Source organism: Tamandua tetradactyla, chromosome 7, assembly GCF_023851605.1.
Source record: "Tamandua tetradactyla isolate mTamTet1 chromosome 7, mTamTet1.pri, whole genome shotgun sequence".
NCBI lineage: Eukaryota > Metazoa > Chordata > Mammalia > Pilosa > Myrmecophagidae > Tamandua > Tamandua tetradactyla.
In genome coordinates this window covers 129805795-129827212 of record NC_135333.1, presented here as the reverse complement: position 1 = coordinate 129827212, position 21418 = coordinate 129805795, and the positions used below count along the sequence as shown (strand labels likewise).

General features: G+C 35.6%; 1 protein-coding gene across 11 annotated transcripts in view; it reads right to left on the bottom strand.

The window, feature by feature from the left end:
* Positions 1-21418, bottom strand: part of USP15 (ubiquitin specific peptidase 15) — a 146100-nt gene that overhangs the window by 92199 nt on the left and 32483 nt on the right. For all 11 annotated transcript variants that reach the window (XR_013155762.1, XR_013155761.1, XM_077111262.1 and 8 more), the window contains one exon: positions 7760-7887. Coding sequence is in view for 9 of the 11 variants with exons in the window: in XM_077111259.1 (XP_076967374.1) it covers positions 7760-7887 (128 nt within the window). In the remaining 2 variants the exon portion in view is untranslated. The remainder of the gene's footprint in view (positions 1-7759; positions 7888-21418) is intronic.

Here is a 21418-nt window from a genome sequence, read left to right as displayed (position 1 = left end):
AGGGCTACAAGAAAGAGGATGCTATTTGCTAGGCAAGCCAGAAAAATGCAGTCTTCTTTTTGGCATATTTCCTGACCTTAGGGCCCTTTTGGAACTGGTCTGTGCTCACAGGGGAGAGAGGCTTAGAGGAGAGTGTAAAAAGGAAGATTATCAGTAAGGGTAACTAGAGTAAAAAGAGAGACAAAAATAAGATATGACTTATATAAGCCAAAGGATAAAATGGTTGAAGTTAAGTACTGCCTTCACAATAAAAACACTGAATATTAATGGGTTAAACTTCCCATTCAGAAGATACAGATTGATAGAATGGTTAAAAAAAAAAAGATCTATCTTTATGCTGTCTAACAAGAGACTCACCTTAGGTCCAAGTATACAATTAGAGTGAAAGTGAAAGGGTGGAAAAAGATATTCCACATAAACAGAAAACAAAAAGAGCTGTGGAAGCTATTATAATAACAGACAAAATAAGACTGTAAGTCAAAGCTGTAACGAGACAAAATACCATATGTTAATAAAAAGGGCAACCTATGGACTATAGTTAACAGTAATACTATAATATTCTTTCATCAATTGTACAAAGGCACCACACCAGTGTTAAATGTCAATAACAGGGGAGTATAATGGGTATACAGTTTTTCTTTCTGGAGCAATTATAATATTCTAAAATTGGTTGTGGTGATGAAGGCACAACTCTTTTGAGAGCCACTGATTGTATGTGCTGGATGGTTGTATGATGTGTGAAAAAACTGCTTTAAAAGAAAAAGAGTTCAGTTCTTTTAATTTCCAAGTAGGATTCCATTATATATGTACTATAATTTGTTTATCCAACCAACTGTTGGAAGGTATTTGGGTTGGTTTCTAATTTTTTTCTACTACAATTCATACTGTTATGAATATCCATGTACAAAATTTCACATGCATATATGCTTTCATTCCTCTTGGGTAAATATCTAGAAGTTGAATGGCTGGGTCCTATGATAAAATACTATTTTTAACTTTTTAAAAAACTGCCAGACTATTTTCCAAAGTGGTTGTACTATATTGTACTCCCAGAAACAGTGTATGAGTGTTCCACTTGCCCCACATTCTTGCCAAAATATGGTATGGATTAGGTTTTAGAAATTTAACCACTTTAGTAAGTGTGTAGTGGTATTTCATTGTGGTTTTAATCTTTATTTACCTAAGGACTAATAATATCGAGCAACTTTGTACATCCTCTTTGAAATTGGAAAACTGAATTCTTTGATGAAGTATCTTTTCAAATTTTTTGTCTACTTTTTCTAGTAGGTTTCTGCTGTCTTAATACTGAGTTTTAAAAATTCTCTTTATATATTCTGTATAAAAGTCTTTTTATCAGCCACGCGATTTTAACTATTTTTCCCCAAACTATAGGTTGTCTTTTCATTTTAACAGGGCCCCTTTTTAAAGAAGCTTTTATCACTGATAAATCTACTGATATTTTTCTTTGATTGATCATCCTTTTTATATTGTGCCTTAGTAATCTTTGCCTATCAAAATGTTACAAAGACTTTCTCTTATGTTTCTCTAAAAGTTTTATAATTCTATTATTTTATTTTTTTTTAGGTGCATGGTCCAGGAATCAAACTGGGGTCTCCAGAATGGAAGGCAATCATTCTACCACTGAACCACCCATGCACCCTATAGTTCTATTTTTGTATTTCGGTCTTTGATCCATTTTGGGGTAATCTTGTATATGATGTGAGGTATGGAGCTTAAGTTCGGTATTTTTGCAAATGGATATCCAAAGAGTCAAGCATCATTTGTTTTAAAAGACTATCCTTTATCCACTGAATTGCTTTTGCATCTTTCTCTGAAATCAACTGACTGTATAGATAGATAGATACATAGACAGACAGACAGATACAGACAGACAGGTAGGTAGGTAGGTAGATCGATCTATTTCTGGACTTTCTATTTTGCTCAGTTCATCTATTTGTCTGTCTTTACACCAGTACCAGGTTGTCTTGATTACTGTAGCTTTATAATATAAGAGTTGTTAAGGTCTACAATTTTTTTTTAATTCAAAATTTTGTTTTGGCTATTATAGGCCTTTGTATTTTCACGTGAAATTTGGGGATAAGCTTTTCAATTATAAAGGCCTACTCAGCAACTGAACACTAACATGCAAAAAGAATGAAGTTGGATCCCCCAAATCTCACTATAAACAAAATTTAAGCTAGATGGATAAAGAATTTAAATGTTCTAATAGCCCATAAAATGCTTAGAAGAAAAACAGTTGCAAATCTTCATGACCTTGAATTAGGCAATGATTTTTAGACATGACATCAAAAGCACAGGCAACAAAATAAAGTACAGATTTATTGGACTTCATCAAAATTAAAGACATTTGTGGAGGAACCAGCAAGAAAGTAACACAACACACAGAATAGGAGAAACTTTTTGTAAATCACAGATCTGATAAGGATTTAGTATTCAGACTAAAGAACTCTTATAACTCAATATTAAAAAGGTAAATAATCCTATTTAAAAATGGGCACAGAATCTGAATAGATATTTCTCCAAAAAAATACAATAAGCATAGGAAAAGATGCTTCACATCATTAGTCATCAGAAAAATGCAATCCAAAACCACAATAAGACACGACTTCACATACCTAAGAATGACTATAATAAAAAAGAACAGACAATACAGATGTTGGTAAAACTGTGGAGAAATTGGAACCCTCATACATTGTTAGTGGGAATGTAAAATGGTGCAACCACTTTGGAAAAGCCTGACACCTCCTCACAAAGTTAAATACAGAGTGACCATATAACACAGCAATACTACTCCTAGGTTTAAACCCAAGAGAAAGAAAAACAAATGCCCATGCAAAAATGTATGCACGATGTTCATAGCAATATTATTTACAACAGCCCTAACCTGGAAAAAAACTCAAATCCCCAACTGATAAATGGACAAATTAACTCTGGTAGAACAATACAATCAAATATTAGCCATAAAAAGGAATTCATGCCAACAACATGGAAGAATCTTGAAAATATGCTAAGTGATAAAGAGGCCAGACACAAAAGGCCACACTTACTGTATGATTCAATTTATATGAACTGACCATAGTAGGCAGATCCAGAGACAGAACGTTGATTGCCTGGGGCTGGGAGGGGAGGAGGAGGAGAAATAGGGAATGGGAGTTACTGCTAACGGCTATGAGGATATTTGGGGGGAATGATGACAATATCATGGAATTAGTAGTGGTTGATGTAAAACATTGTGAATATACTAAAAACCGCTGAATTGTAGGCTTTAAAAGAATGGATTTTTTGATATGTGAATTATATTCCCATTTAAAAAAAGTCTACTAGGAATGTGATTTGGAATTGTTAAATCTTTAGATTAATCAGGACAAAAGTGGCAATTTAATAATATTCAGTATTCTGACCAGCAAACACATTTGTTTCTTTATTTTGGCTTTATTAAATTTCTCTCAGGAATGTTTTACAGTTTTCTGCATACAGGTCTTGCACATATTTTATCAGATTTATCTGTGAGTATTTCATATTTTTGATGCTATTTAAAAATGTATCTTTAAAATTTCAATTTGTTAGTACATTACAAGAATATAAAAATACAACTGAGTTTTGAATAGTGGTCTTGTATACTGGTGTAAACTATTATTTATGAGTTCTAGTAGTTTTGTAGATTCCACTGGATTATCTACATAGATATAATCATTTGTGAATAAAAGATAATTTGTTACTTTTCCCTGCATAATATGGCTATATTTTTTTCTCTTCTTCACAACTAAACTGGGTAGACTTTCCAGCATAATGTCGGCTTCATGAGAAGAGAAAGGACATTCTTGACTTTTACCTGATCTTAGGGGGAGAACATTCAGTCTTTCTAATACTGAGTATGTCAGTTGTAGGTTTTTTTGTAGACTCCCATATTAATTAGATGAAGTTCCTTTCTACTCCTAGTTTGAGAGTTTTTATCATAAATGAGTTTTGAATCATCAAGTACTTGTTTTTGTATTTACAAAGATGATTCAAATTAACATTGATTTCAAATATTTAACCAATCTTGCATTCCTGAGATATATCTCATTTAGTCATATATATTATTCTTTTTATGTATTGTGGGACTTGATTTACTAAAATTCTATTAAGAACTCATGCATCTACGTTCATGAGTTATTGGTTTAGAGTTTGGTTTCACTTTTTCCACTTGAAATATCTCTATTCGGTTTTGGTATTAGTAATGATCTCATAGCATAAGATGGGAAATATACCTTCTTCAATTTTCTAGAGGAGTTTTTGTAGAATTGGCACTATTTCTCACTTAAACGCTTTGCGGAATTTACCAGTGGACCCATTCGTGTCTGGAATTTTCTTTGAGGAAAAGTTTTAGAATTTTTAAATTCGTTCTCTTTAATTGATACAATGCCATTCAAGTAATCTATTCTTTTGGAAGGAGCTTTGGTAATTTCTGTCTTTCAAGGATTTTGTCTTTTTCACCTAATTTACTGAATTTATTGGTATGAAGTTCATAATATTTAATACTTGCAGATTCTATAATAATATAGACAGGATGGAACAATTCATCAAGATGACATAATAATCCTAAACATTTACCTGCCCAATAGTGATAAAAATATGAGAAACAAAAACTGAGAGAACTGCAAAGAGAAATAAAAAAAGTATCACAATTATATATAGATATTTTAACGCTCTTTTCTCAATAATTGGTAGAAAAACTAGACAGAAGATTGTAAGGATATAGTACCTCTCTTGTACCTAGTTTCTTTTCTGATCAGTAAGACTAAATTATTTATCAATTTTACTAATCTTTACAAGGAACCAGCTGTTGGTTTCATCGATGTTCTCTACTGTTTTTGTTTTCTATTTTATTATTTTCTTTCTTCTGTTTACTTTTTTTTTTTTTTTTTTTTACATGGGCAGGCACTGGAAACTGAACCTGGCATGGCAGGCGAGAAGTCTGTCTGCTGAGCCACTGTGGCCCATCCCTTCTGTTTACTTTTATGTGTTCTTTTTATAGTTTCTGAAGTCAGAAACTGAAGTCTTTTGAGATTTTTCTTTTTTTGTGTCCTGTATTGTCAATTTCCCTCCACATACTATTTAGCTACATCCACAAATTTTGATGAGTTGTGTTTTTATTTTCAAAATACTAATTTAGCTTTCTATGTCTTTGATACATGAGTTATTCAGAAGTGTTATTTAATTTCCAAATATTTGAAGATTTTCTAGATAGACTATTTAGTTATTAATTTCCAATTCATTCCACTGTGGTAAAGATAACATGCTGTGTATGATATGAATCCTTTTAACCTTATTAAGACAGATTTTATGGCCTATAGTATGGTTCATCTTAGTAAATGTTGTGTGCACACTTGAAAAGAAATTTTATTCTGCTGTTGTTGAATATCAGTTAGGTAAAACTGCTTGATAATATTGTTCAAGTCTTTTACATTATTACTACTATATCCTTACAATCTTCTGTCTAGTTTTTCTACCAATTATTGAGAAAAGAGCGTTAAAATATCTATATATAATTGTGATACTTTTTTTATTTCTCTTTGCAGTTCTCTCAGTTTTTGTTTCTCATATTTTTATCACTATTGGGCAGGTAAATGTTTAGGATTATTATGTCATCTTGATGAATTGTTCCATCCTGTCTATAACTATGAAATAAACTTCTATCTCTAACAATGTTCTTTGTTCTGAAATTTAATATTTGACAATATAGCCACTCCAGTTTTTTTTTTGATTATGTTACCAGGTGGGTTAGTTTTCTATTGCTACATAACAAATTACCATAGGGGCTTCAAAAAATACCATTTACTATTTCAGAGTTCTGTGGGTGAGAAGTTTGGGTGGACTTAGAACTGGTTCTCTGCTTAAGGTCTTACAGGCTGAAATCAAGATGTTGGACAGGTTGGGCTCTTATCTGAAGGCTCTGGAGAAGGATCTACTTCAAAGTATATTCAGGTTGTGGGGAGAATCCAGTTTACCGGGTAAAACCAATGACTGAGGTTTCCATTTTTTTGTCATCTATCAACCCAAGGCTTCTCTGTTTCTAAACGACACTGCTTTCCTTCTCATGCTTTGTATCTCTGATATTCTTCTCTGCCATTAGCCAGAGAAAACTCTCTGCTTTTAAAAGGCTCATGTGATTAGATTAAGCTCACCTGGATAATTTCCCTTTCGCCACATAATATTATGGAGGTGATATCTCATCCTATCCACAAGTTCCACCTTCAGTCAAAGGGGAGAATATCATAGAAGAGCGTGGGTCACTGGGGATCACTTTCAGGATTCTTCTTACCACAGCATGGCAATGGCACCATCTTTCACTTGTAAACTATTTGTGTCTCTATATTTCAAGTGGGTTTCTTGTAGACCACATATACCTGGGTCTTATTTTTTTATCCAGTCTTACAATCCTTATCTTTATTGGGGTGTTTACATTAAATGCAAAGGGTGTTACTTAAATATGATGGTAGGGCTGGGTTTAAATTCACCATTTGCTACTTGTTTCGTATATGTCTCATCTGCTTTTTGTTCCTTTTTCCCTCTTTTTCTATTTTCTTTTTGATATTTCTCCTCATTATGGGTCAAATTTGCCTGCTACAATGTAAATTTTTGGATCCCAGATAAGAGCTGTTGGTTTTTCTTCAGAGCTGCAGTTACGTTACTTGGAAAATGTTTCATACATTCAGGTTAGGTGAAACCATATCAGCTTTTAGTCTAATACGAATTTCACCCCATTACAGAGGCAAATTATTCTCAGTAGTCTACCCCATAAATTATGAGTTTTTCCATCCCAGCTGTTGAGAACCTAAACTATTCCTAGCCCTATTACAAGTCTGGAAATTGCTTTCACTAATCCTTTTGATGGTTCTTTATCTGGCCTCAGGCAGTTTCCTCACAGGTAAGCTGTGATCAGTAGTCAGCTGAAGAGCTAAGAGCCAACCTCTGCAGATCCCTAGGTTTTTGTGTGCTGCCAGCTCTTCTCTGGTACTCTGTACTGTGAACTCTAGCAGCTTTGGTCTCCCTGGACTCCAAACTTTCCTCCTCACTTAAGGAAGATTACTAGGCTCCATATGGTTCCCCCATTAGATGCCATGTCTTGGAAACTAAATGTAGTGAGCTGAGACTCGCTTCAGTTGTTTCTCATCTTTCAAGTATCACTATACTTTGTTGCCTGGTGTCCAATGTTTTGAGAACAACTGCTTCATGTATTTTGTCAGGTTGTAGTTTGTTTTGGTGGGAAGGTAAATCTGGTCCACTTAGCCAGAAGTAGAAGGTCTGGAATTTATGTTTTAATCCCTGTAAATCAAGTGCAATATGAATAGAGGAGCTAACAAAAAGTGGGGGTTGTAGGAGGAACTAGGAAGTAAAAATGCAAGAATATAAATATATGTCAGTATTTCCCAACTTAAAAAAAATGTCATGTGTCCATCAGGAAAAATGATAATACAATTCAGCACTTTCCCAAAATAATAAGATCATGCTTTCTAATTTATTTTCTTTAACAGTTTAAATAATAAACCCTTACTATTACATTATAAGTGAAAATAAAATTTGGCATGAAACAGAAAAATAAATACAACAGAATAATCTGCATTCATGAGGTCAAATCTATGATGCAAAGAAATCTCTAACTTATCAATTTATTTTACATGAAAAATTTCCATATTATAATCATTGATGTTAATACACTGAAATTAACACTTGACCGAAGGAAGGAAATAGTGACCTTTGAGAAGTCCAGAGTTATCAATTGGTCCAGGATATACATTTTGATCTCCCATTTGGTATTTGTCCCAACTGTCAAAGCCAACATATTTTTTCCACTGTTTGAACCAGCGACTATCAACTAGGTACCTAGAAAAGAAAAAATACTCAGTTAAGGAAAATACCTGGAAAGATAGAAGAGTGGTCTATTTTTGACACTTAATTTTATATAAATTTTAATTAAACATATAAAAATGCATGTCTATGCCAAAGGATTATTGAGAATAACTAACGCCATTTAGTAGTTGGCAGGAAAATACTTTAGTTGTGTAACGTATTATTTCTATTCTATAAATATCTATTACTTGGGGACAAGTATTACCATACATTAAAAAAAAAACCTAATGGCATTTTTAAAAAAAAGTATATAATAAGTATGCAATAAAATACCTGTTAACAGAACAAAAATTCAAAAAGTAATCATAACAATCAACCAAACCAAATTGTAAAATGCAATATGGTAAAAAACAAAGAAATATGAAAGCAAACACAGTATATATTTATGCATTATGTAGGTGTCTTTTTTGGGTAGGGAAACCTGGTATAGGTTTGCAAGGCTGATTACAATAATTATAATCCACTTTTAAAAAACCTTGCTATCTGTTGGGGTAAGCAAGACATTTTTGCTTTTTAATATTTTTATTGAGATATAATCTACAGTTCAACCATATTATACAGTCAGTGGCTCATAATATCATTGCATAGTTGTGTATTCTTAACCATGATCATTTTTAGAACATTTGCATCACTACAGAAAAAGAAATAAAAAGAAAAAAGAAAAAACTCATACATACCATACCCCTTACCCCCGCTCTCATTGACCCACAGTATTTCAATCAACCCAATTTTTACCCTTTATCTCCCCCTATAATTTATTTATTATCCTTTCTTTTTTTAACCCATCTGTCCATACTCTGGATGAAAGGATCATCAGATAAAGGTTTTCACAATCACACAATCACATTTTAAAAGCTATATAATAATAGAGTATTCTTCAAGAATCAGGGCTACTGGAACACAGTTCAACAGTTTCAGGTACTTCCCTTTGGCCACTACAATACATCATAAACTAAAAAGTGGTATCTATATAATGTGTAAGAATAACCTCCAGGATAACCTCTTGACTCTGAAATCTCTCAGCCACTGACACTTTATTTTGCCTCATTTCTCTCTTTCCTCTTTTGGTCAAAAAGGCTTTCTCACTCCTGTGATGCCAGGACCCAGCTTATCCCCGGGAATCAGGTCTCACATTGCAAAGGAAATTTACACCCCTGAGAGTCATGTCAGATGTAGTGGGGAGTGCAGTGATTCACCTGCCAAGTTAGCTTAGAGAGGGAAGCCACATACGAGTAACAGAAGAGGCTCTCTGGGGGATGACTCTTAGGCATAACTATCAGTAGTCTTAGCCTCTCCTTTGCAGAAATAAGCTTCATAAGGGTGATCCCCAAGACTGAGGGTTCAGCCTATTGAACTTGCTGTTTTCACTGCTTGTGAGAATATCAGGAATTCCCCAGATGGGGAAGTTTAATATTTCCTCCAGTTCCCCAAGGGACTTCACAAATACTTTTTTTATTCACTGTCCAAATTACTCTGGGATGTACTGGGACATCACATTAACCTGTTTAAACCAACAAGAGCTTACACCCTATTCAAGATTCCATACCATTATGGTGTTCAAGTAAACTCACCACACAAGTTAAATTGGATAATGTGCTACCCAAAATTTGCACCAAATAAACATCTCTGTCTTTGGTCTCACACAGAGGCTGAAGTTTAAAAATATGGACCATATCATCCTTTACCCAGTATTCTGATATAACTTAGTCCTATATCCAGATCAGCTTCATTCATATATCTAGATGAAGTCTGTACACTTTTTCAGCATTTTTAACAGCTGCTGAATGGAATAATGCTGATTTGCATAGCTTCAGAGGATAGCTTCAGAGCTATAGCTCTGAATCTCAGGTGTAACATAAATACCCAAAGTTTCAGGGAATGACCAGGTTATATACAAATAGCTCAGTATCTCAGAATTTAGAATATCGGTTACAACTCCTAAATACGTATGTGACTGCTGTAAGAGCTTACAATATAGGAACCTTCACAATAGGCCCCAACCTGATAACCCATGCTTTCGACTTCAATTCTGAGTTTGCACATTATAGTTAATCCATATTATAGTTAATCCATAATATTTGTCTTTTTGTTTCTGACATTTTATTCAACATCTTGTCCTTAAGGGTTCATTCACCTAGTTGCATGCCTCACAACTTCATTCCTTCTTGCTTAGGAGTCCATTGTATGACCATCACAGTTCCCTATTTCATTCCTCAGTCCTTGTACCCTTAAGTCACTTCTATCCATTGGGAATTGAGAACACTGCCACCATAAACACCAGTGTGCAAATGTGCATTCGTGACAGACTGGTTTTTGACTGATTTAAAAAGTATGATACACAAAGAACTATAAGCAATAAAAGCATTACTGAAACTATATTCATCTTGTTTTCAAATATCTAGAATTAGCTTCTCATTAGATGACTATTAAGAGTTCACTGTAAAATGTAACATAAGGGCTCCCTAACAAAGAAAGCGTAAGAAAATCATAAACCTAAAAAACCTCAATCCTCATTATTCAGATTCCTTATTTGTGAATTTGCCTACTTATAAAACTTATTTGTAACCCTGCTTGTAAAACTTATTTGTAACCCTAAAATCAATACTCGCAGCTCTTTTTTTTGTGGTTGTTTGAGGATATGTGCAGAGCAGAGCAAAATCTGAGTTGTCTACTATGCATGTTCCTAGCTGAGGTCAAATAAGGTGATTATGAGGCCATAAACCACATAAGTCATGAAGCCCTAGATAAGACAAAAAAAAAATTTCTAGATAAGGCAAAAAAAAAAAACCCACACAAAACAAAATACCCCTCCCTGTAGGTATATCTTAAAGAGCACACATATGCCCATTCTTTTTTTTCTTTCTTTCATATGCCCACCATTTTTAAGCCTTACAGCTATCTATATTAAACTTCTCCTGCTACCTTTCAGCAACTTCATAGAAACATGTTTACAATCTTCCAAATCCTGATTTGGCCCTGTACCTTCTTTGTTCTTCCCCTAATATAATCATAACCGGTGGAACACTACTCTAAACATCCTGTGGCCATCCAGGACCAGCTTATGGGTTTGCAAATTCCCTAACACAGTGTTACAATTTTGCTATATGGAGGGGTCCACACATTTTTTCAGTCTTAAGAGCCAAAAGGAGTTCGGTAGAACATATTTTGAACATATTTTGTAGATTAATGGTCGTGACAGCAACATTCTTCCTTTTTGTTTCAGCTGTCATACTGTAAACAAGTGTCCTTTTCACAGTGTATTTAGTGCTGTTTTTTGCACTTTAGTGCTTTTCATTGGTGATTTGCTGTTTTTAAAATGATCCCCAAATACAATGCTGAAGTGCTAACTAGTGTACCTAACAGTAAGAAGGCTGTGATGTGTTTTAACGAGTAAATATGAATTAAGCTTCATCCACATATAAATTACAGTGCTACTGGTTTTAAGTCTAATGTTAATGAATCAACCATATACATTAAATAAGACATCTTTAAACAGAAACACACATAAAACAAGGTTATGCATTAATCAGTTGATGCTGATGTATTGCCCAATCCTGTATGTTCCCTTGAGGAGCAATGGTTCAGAATTTAATAATTCTGTGTTTGTGAGAACTTTACAGAACATAACTACTGCAAAAAATAAGAATAGACTAACTGCTATGAAATACTGCTATGTCATTGGTTCATAATTATTTAAAAAAATTTTTCCAGAAATATTTCCCCCACAATGAATCAGGTAAAACTGTAAACAAAGTAAAAAGTAAAGGTTAACTGAGGTATAAAGCTAATGTTTAATAATAACAGTTAGTAGATTATCATTCTAATGATTCTCTGCTTATCACATACTATAGTATGGAATGAAAATTTATGTCTGAAAATAGCTGATGAACCCAAACAAACAAAACCCACAATTCTTAAAGAATATTCATTGTAGTTTGATTCTCTAAAGACCAGTACGTAGAACTGTCATGTGCTAGTACTCCAAACCCACTGTCAGGGTTATACAACTAAAAGCCTCCAGACTGTGGGATTGAAGGTTGATGAGGGAGGAAAAAAAAAGCTGACAGATTCAGGTCTTAAGAATATCCCGTTTCCTTAAATAAACAAAATACATTTTACTAGCAATGACTTTATATGTTAAATTGACAACAAAGAAAATTATACTTAATTGTATATCACCCACTCAAATTTTTTTAATTCTTCCTTCCTTGCACTTTAAACAAGATACTCAGACATTTGAATTGCTTTCTCGTAAACAAATGTCACAGTGAGTGGTATTTCCCCTATTCCATCCATCCATTTGATTATAGTTGTGCTAATTTAATAGAGTCTCAATTAGCTTAATTTTGATTTTCTTTGCGGCAAGTAACTCAACTTCTTGTTAGCCTTTTAAATTGTCTTAGTTATCCTTGCCCATCTGCTCTTACATATGAATTTTAGAATCAGTTTATTAAGTTCCAAAGGAAAAAAAAAAACCCCAAATCTATTAACCACATGAATGTATAAATTAATTTTGGGGAACTGCTATTTTTACAATACTGAGTCCTAGCGATGGACAAGGCATAATTCTCCATTTATTCAGGTATTATTTAATATTTCAATAAAGGTTTATAATTTTTTCAATATTGTTGGGTGGTAACTTCTGGTTAGGTGTCTTCCATGGAGATGTGTTTCCACCCTGTGCCAGTTTGAATCTGTGGTGGACCCCAGAAAAGCCATGTCCTTTAATCCTCATTCAATATCACTGGGTGGGAGCATTTTGATTGTTCCCATGGAGAGGCAACCCACCCAATTGTGGGTGGTAACTTTTGATTAGATGATTTCCATGAAGGTGTATCTCCACCCACTGAAGGTGGAGTTGCTTACTAGAATCCTTTAAAAGAGGAAACATTTTGGAGAGAGTCCCTTTTTGTAGAGCCACGAGAAAGCCAGCAGATGCCAACATGTTCGCCATGTGCCTTTCCAGCTGAGAAAGAAACACTGAACATCATCGGCCTTCTTGAACCAAGATATCTTTCCCTGGAAGCCTTAAATTGGACATTTCTACAGACTTGCTTTAATTGGGACATTTTCTCGGCCTTAGAACTGTAAACTAGCAACATATTAAATTCTCTTTTTTAAAAGCCATTCCGTTTCTGGTATATTGCATTCTAGCAGTCAGCAAACTAGAACACACCCATTCAAGGTGGGGGTGCTTACTAGAGCCCTTTAAAAGGGAACCATTTTGAGAAGACCCTCAGTGCTGACAGAGCCCACACAGCCAGAGACCTTTGGAGATGAAAGAAAATGCTCCTGGGGAAACCAGTGAAAAAGCCTGGAGAGAAAGCTAACAGAGGTTCCACGTGCCTTCCCAGCTGACTGAGAAGTCTAGATGCCAAAGATCCCAGCAGATGCCAGCCACCTGTCTTCTTAGCTGACAGAGTTTTTCTGGATAGCATCAGCCTTTCTTGAGTGAAGGTAATCTCTTGCTGGTGCCTTAATTTGGACATTTTCATGGCCTTAGAATGTAAATTGCAACTCAATAAATTCCCCTTTATAAAAGCCATTCCATTTCTGGTATATTGAATTCTGGCAGCTTTAATAAAGTAAAAAAAGGTTAATAACATTATCCTCTCAAAAATTAACCTTTGTGGGAAAAGAAGTGTAACTAATAAAGTATCAGTGGCAGAGAGAGTATCAGTGGCAGAGAGAGTTCAAATACAGGCAAGAGGCTACTCGGGGGGTTGTTCTTATGCAAGCTTCAGTTAGACCTTGCTACCTATCATAACCCCCAACCAGGACCATTTCAGCCAATCTTAAAGAACACCTAGGGCAATATATAAGATTCCACAAGGGTTCCATGTACTAGAGTAACTTTCCAGAAACCTACAACCTTCAGATAAGTCCCTTGTCCAGATAAGTCCTGAAACCTAGAGGGGCCAGCCTCTCCAGAACATCAGATAATTCCACTCCTTACTTCATATTAGTGACAGATCCTTCCAATAGGAAAAAGTTAGAATGGCCATAGCCTAAACAGCCCTAAAGAGAGGGATGGAAAGATCAAAGCTGGTGGTAGAGTTATACAGTGAAGACAGGATTTAACAAATGAATATAAATGCTGAATCATTAAATTGATAACTCTTTTAGCCTCCAGTATCTTAGAGCAACTAGAAGTAAAAGCCTAAAATTGTGGAACTGTAACCCATGTCAAACTCCGAAATGTCCTACAACTAATTGTGGTGCTGCGTGTTGAAATTTATAGCTTTTTTGTATATATGTCATTTTTCACAAACACACACACACACAAAAAGAAGACAAAAAAGTCGATTGTGATGATAAAAAAATATTTAAGCCTTCTAGCCTCCTATATTCTGGAGAAGCTAGGAGGAAAAATCTGAGCGGACTGTATGGTACCCATGACACACTCTGGGAAATGTCTTGTAACTACGTGCTGAACAGTGCTCTGAAAACTATTGCTTTTTTATTTCTTTGCTTTGTATATATGTTATACTATACAATAAAAAAGTTAAAAACAACCTTTGTGATTTACCTTTTTTTTTTAACATAACGTTCTCCTTTTACCTTTTTTTTTTTAACATAACGTTCTCTTTCTCTGCTGAAATGTTAATTCTGCAGAGCTTCCCTCTGATTCTTTCTTCTTTTACTATTCATACTCTCTACAATACTATAACATATATCCCAAATTTGCATCCCAGGGCCAGTGTCAAGCTTCTTGAATCATATTACCAATTCCTACTTGTCCATGTAAACTTGGCTTTTCCACAGATATCTCAAACTTGACTTGTCAATCATTTCCACCTTCAGCTATCCTTCTTAATTTTCCTTTAATAAATGATTTCAACATTCACTCAATTTCCCAAGCCAAAACCCATAATATTATCCTACATTCCTCTTCCTTTCCCTCATAATATCCACTAAACAAGTGGATCTTTCAGAATATTTCTGGAGTCTATCCCTCCTCTTCATCCTCAGAAAAGTACCTTAGGTCCACACCTCCCCCTCCCCACTGTTTTTTGGTAGCATAGGTTACTGTAATAGCTGCCAAAGATGTCTCTGCTTCAAGTTTCACTTGCTTTTAATCCGCTCCCCCTCACCCCCGTTTTGCTGTCACATTTTTAAAACATGTACCTGATCATGTCACTTCCTTGTTTAAATTAAAATCCAATTATCTGCATAATGGAATATATATAAATGCTTTATATTTATATAATGCTTATTTATGAAATGTTTTCACATTAATGCATATATCTTTAGAGCAACCTCAATTTCTTTTTTTATTTAACTCAAAGGAAAACCAAAATTCAGAGAGGTTACATAACTTACCAAGTTGCATACCACTATAAGTGAATATGCAGGGCCTGGCACTGTAGTTTTCAGCCTCTAAAACGCAATGCTCTTTCTATTATATTAAAGTTTATTTTAAATCCCATTTACACTGGTGGATGCAATTCCATAACACTGTTAAAAAGACCTAAAGATGTTAACAGATCCTTATTAAAATCATACACAATACTCTCAGAAGGGGTTCTCTTTAAAAAGTGAGATAGCAGAAGGATACTTCATCTTATTACTAAGCGACAAATAAAAACTGAAACATTTAAAAGTGCAGTTTCTAGAAGCTTTTATCCATTTTAGCTACTGAGAAAACGAAGCACTTTCAAAATAGGGCATCTCTGGTAAACACTAGATCTTTGCCTATCTGGAACTTAGTAGGAAGTCTGGGAGTTCACATTACACCTACAAGAGTCATGTTTTCAAATCAATTAAGATCACACAAAGATAAACACTATCTTTCTTTTAAGATGCTTTCTAGAACTATGGCAAAAGCTAAATAATAGATGAGTTTTTTCACACCCAACTTCTATTTGTTTTCATGATTATTTTGCTTGAAAAAATTCTTAACATGCTGAAATCAGACTTGAACAGATATTAATTCTAAATAAAATTCAATTTCTTATATTATCAGCAATGAGGTCTTAGAGAAGTTACTCAGCTCTAATACCTTTAGATAAGGGAATTCATTCATTGAAAATGTCTTAAAGAAAAACATTATTGTGGTAATATACTGTTTTAGTTTGTTAATGCCGCCAGAAATGCAATATACCAGAAATGGATTGGCTCTCATAAAGGGAATTTAATAAGTTACAAGTTTACAGTTCTAAGGCCACAAAAATGTCCAAACTAAGGTACCCAGAGAAAGATATTTTGACTCAAGAAAGGCCGATCTGGGAAGGAATGTGGCTGGCATCTGCTGGTCCTTTGGCTTCCAGTTTCAAACAGCTTCCCCAGGGACATTTTCTTTCTGCATCTCCAAACATATGTTTGTGTCAGCTCTGAGCTTTTTCCAAAATGGTTCCCGCCTAAAGGACTACAGTAAGCCGACTGATACCCACCTTGAATGGACAGAGATACATCTCCCTGGAAACCATCTAATCAAATTTACCACCCTAAACAATAGGTGTGCCTCCACACGACTGGATTAGAAAAAGAACATGGCTTTTCTGGATACACAACAGCCTCAAACCAACACATTCCACCCTCTAGACCCTCAAAGAAATGTTCTTTCTATATACAAAATACATTCATTCCATCACAATATCACAAATGCCCTAAACCATTTTATGAACAATAGAAATACAATACAAAGTCAAAACCAGTACAGTATCTCATTAAGGTCAGTTACAGGCATGGTTTGTCCTAATGCAAAATTCTCCACTGGCTCTGGACCTGTAAAACTCAGAACAAGTTATCTGCTGCCAATACTGTCATAGGATAAATATTCCCATTGCCACAGGAAGAAAGTGGAAGGAAAACAGGAGTCGTTGGACCCAAATGATTCCGAAAACCTGCAGGGAAAACTCCATTAGATTTCACAATGTTAGACTTATTCATCCTTGGGGTTTTAGAAAGCAGCAGTCTCACCCTCTCCAAGGTCTTACATAGTGGCCCCATTCTCTGCAAACACTGGGGTGAGGGCTGCAACACTGAAGAACATTAGAGATCAGCTTTTTTTTTTGGCTCCACCCTCTCCAAGCATTGGGGCAGCACCCAGGCTCTCTTCCATCTCTGGGAAACATGCTCAACCCTCACAGAATAATGGCGTGATTACCAGGCTTCCCCCAATCCCTGGTTTATGTACTCCACACTGTCTGAGGCAAGGGGCAACAAAATTTCCTGAGCAACGAAGCGGAAGGTCCACCCTCTGCTTCCAGGGCAAACTCACCCTATCCATGCGTATGGGTTGGTTCACTCTCCTTGCCTGAGATTTCCTGGCTTCAGACCCTTAGCTTCCATGAATCTGCCTTTGAAGTCATTTTTACATCAATCTATCCCTCTCAGTCCAGACTAGCAGTGGTTCCATTCATACATATCTCACAAGAAATTTGTTGGTTTTCTATGCAGTAATATACAGATCACACCCATCAGATAATAGGACATTCCATAAATTCTTTCTGGATAACTCCATTCCCAAATCTGCATTTTTCTGAAATGGCTGACTGGTTCCATGTTTGGTTAAATAATCACATGGAGGGTGGGCCACAGTGGCTCCACAGGCAGAGTTCTCGCCTGCCATGCCAGAGACCTGGGTTCGAGACCCAGATTTGTTTCCTAGTGCCTACCCATGCAATCAATCAATCAATCAATCAATAATCATGTGGAGCCATAACCATGGGACTCTCACTTTCTGGAAGTCCAGAATTTTCTAGACCACCAATTCTGGTTTCTTTGTATCCAAAAGTCCATTTGTCAATTTATCTCTTTCCTTTCACATTTTACTATAAGCTGCAAGGAGCTACCAGATTGTATTTTCTATGTTTAGTTTGGAAATCTCTTCTGCTAAATATCCAAGTTCATCACTCTTAAACTTCCATTCAATACCATCACTTAATTTTGCCAAATAATCTACCCCTTTAAAACAAGGATCACCTTCTTTCCAATTTGTAATAACACATCATCATTTCTGTCTAAGGCCTCATCAAAGGTATCTTTAGAGTCCATATATCTATCAACAGTCTCTTCAAAGCAATCTAGACTTTCTCTATGAAGCTCCTCACAATTTTTCCAGAATCTCCTCTTTACCCACTCAAAAAGCCATTCTAACATGTCTGGTATTTTGCAAATGATAGCACTTCACTTCTCTGGTACCAAAATCTGTTTTGGTTTGCTAAAGCTATAGAATGCAATATATGAGAAATGGAATGGCTTTTAAAAAGGGAATTTATTAAGTTACAAGTTTACAGTTCTAAGGCCATAAAAACATCCACACTAAGGCACCCAGAGAAAGATACTTTGACTCAAGAAAGGCTGATCTGGGAAGGCACATGGCTGGTGTCTGCTGGTCCTTGGCTTTTGGTTTCAAACAGCTTCCTCAGGGGTGTTTTCTTTCTGCATCTCCAAATGTCTCTCTGTGTGTTGGCTCTTAACTCCAAAATGTTTCTCCTTTTAAAGGACTCCAGTAAATTAAGACCACCTTGAATGGAAGAGTCACATCTCCATCTCCACAAGTGGGTGTGTAACATCTTCTTGGAAGTAATCTAATCAAAAGGCTGCACCCAAAACTGGGTGTCACATCTTCATTGAAACAAGCCAATCAAAGTTTCCAACCCACAATATTGAATCAGGATTAAAAGAAACATGGTTGTTTCTGGATCAACCAAGACTGGATCAGGAAAAAGGACATAGCTTTTCTGGAGGCATATAACAGTTTCAAACCAGCATATATATATAAAACAAAATTTATCATTTTAACCATTTTTAAGTGCACAATTCAGTGGCATTAGTTACAGTCACAATGCTGTGTTATGAAAATCAACATCCATTACCAAAATGTTCTCTTTACCCCAAACAGAAATTCTCTATCCATTAAGCAGTAAATACCTATTTCCTCCCAAGGGAACCTCTAATCTATATTCTATCTCTGTGAAATTTGCTTATTCTAGATATTTCATACAATATTATAAATGTGAATTCATACAATATTATCCTTTTGTGTAGGGTTTAATTCACTCAGCATCATGTTTTCAAGATTCATTTATGCTATAGCATGTATCAGATCTTCAATCATTTTTATGGTAAATAATATTCAACTGTATGTATATGTTACACATTATCTTTTCATCTGTTGATGTACATGGGTTGTTTCTACTATTTGCCTATTGTGAATAATGGTATGAACATGAGTACACAAGTATCTGTACAGTTTCCTGTTTACAATTCTTTTAGGTATACACCTAGAAGTGGAATTGCCAGGCTATACGGTAATTCTGTGTTTCATAGTTTGAGAAAGCACCAAAGTGTTTTCCACATCAGTTACACCATTTTTTTTTTCTTTTCCATGGACAGGCACTGGGAATCTCGAACCTGAGTCTCTGGCATTACAGGTGAGAACTCTGCCTGCTGAGCCACTGTGGCCCACCCCAGTTACACCATTTTATACTCAACAATAACGTATGAAGATTCCAATTCTCTGCATCCTTGCTAACCTGTTATTTTTCCATTTTTTAAATAACAGCCGTCACAGTAGGTGTGAAGTGATGTGTCGTTGTGACTTTGATCTGCATTTCCCTAATGACTAATGATTTTAAGCATCTTTTCATGCACTTAATGGCTTTTGTATATCTTCCAGGAAAATGCCTGTTCAAGTTCTTTGCCCATTTTTAATTGGGTTTCTGAGTTGCTCAAAACATTTTCACTGGATGTCTACTAAATATATGTTATGTTTTATGCATAAGGTGGTTATTAGTAAAATAGCCAAGGTCTCTATGTTCATGGAATTTAGAGTCTAATGGAGAGAGACACTAAGTAATACATAAAAATTTATTGTGATAAATACTATAAAATAAAAGCAGAAAGAGCTATGAGTACATACAATGGGTACCTTATTTAGAATAAAGGAACACCTCTCTGAAAAGGTAACATTTCAGCATATGAATAGAAGTTACTCGTGGAGAAGAAAGAAGAAAAGCCATCTAGACTGAAGGAGCAGCATGTATTAATGCCTAAATAACTTCAGGATTGGGAATTTGGTGTGTTGGAGGAATTGACAGAATGAGGATGGAGCTCAAGGCAAGAGGAGGAGAAATGTTAGATAAGGCTGGAGAGGTAGAATGAGGCCAGAATACATTGTACCTTTAAAGCAACGATAAGGATTTTATCAACTTTATCCTAAATGCAATGGAATACCATTGAAGAATTTTTAGCAAGGCAGAAATACTATCTGATTTATATTTTGTGATAGCCATTGGAAATATCTCACAGGATTCTTAGGAGGATTAAACACATGTAAAATGCTTGGTAAACAAAAAACTTACATAATTATGCTATTATCTACACTACAAAAAGGTCTAAATTTTACAGTGCTACATATTCTGAAAACATCAAGTAAGACAATTTGTATTATAGCCTGGACAGAATAATTTCCAATACCTCCAGAGAAGCTGGGGGCTTCTGAGTCAATTTTAAGATAATTCTGAAATATAGAAAAAGCTACTATAAGATTTTAAAAGCCAGATTTGGAGGGAGGAAGAATAGGAGAGTTTCAACAGTCATTTACTTTTAATATACACTAGAAGTAAGTTTAAGATTTATGTAATCAGGATATCACCAACATGGCAACGTAAGACATCTACTGAAAATTTCTCCCCAGAGATTCTGTGAAAAAAAGGACAAATCTACATGTTCAGAATTCTGGAGAAAGGTAAAAAACAGAGAAGCCTTCCACAAATGCCGAACTGAAGAAAGAGAAAATATTAGGTAGGAAACTTCTGTTGCAAACTCCCCCTCACTCAGTTCTAGGCAGCCTGGGAAGTGCCCAGAGGCAACAGCAAGGATCCCTCCCTACTTCCCACCAGGGACAGAGACTATAAACTCTCTCACAGTAGTGAGAAAGATCCCCACCTACATCTAATAAAAGAACCAAGTTCAAAGGGACCCATGACAGGACTCAAGCTGCTGGGGAGAATGAAATACATAAGACCACCAAGGAGGAGTCTCTAAATGGAGGATTAGGCAGGGAACAGCAAAATCTACTTCCTTCTCCAAAGCAGTAAGTAGCCAGGTAGAAACTGATCAATGGTTGGAGACTCAGCGGACAGGGAAGGATATTTCAATGCCCAGGTTAGTATGAAATGAAGAGTCAGAAAAAGTTGGCAAAGGTTGTAATTCAGGCCATGGTTTCTGGCACAAATTCCCTGCCCTTGAGGGAAGCAACAATGGGAAGCCTGATCCTTGCCTGCTGTGGGATGGCTGCGGGAGTTCTCTGCCCCAAGTACAAAAGGGGACACAGCCCAATACTGAGCCAAATACTGAGTGGTGAAGTTAAATCCCCAGTTTCAGCTCCACCTGGTTAGATGCTGACAGGAGTCATGAATTAAACAGCTTCTGAAGACAAGTAAGTATATGCAATATGCTGTACAGGCCAGAAAGTGTAGGGGAAAAGAGCCATGATTTGGGTGATGTCATCAATATGGTGACATAAACAGCTACTGAAAACCTCTGCCCAGAC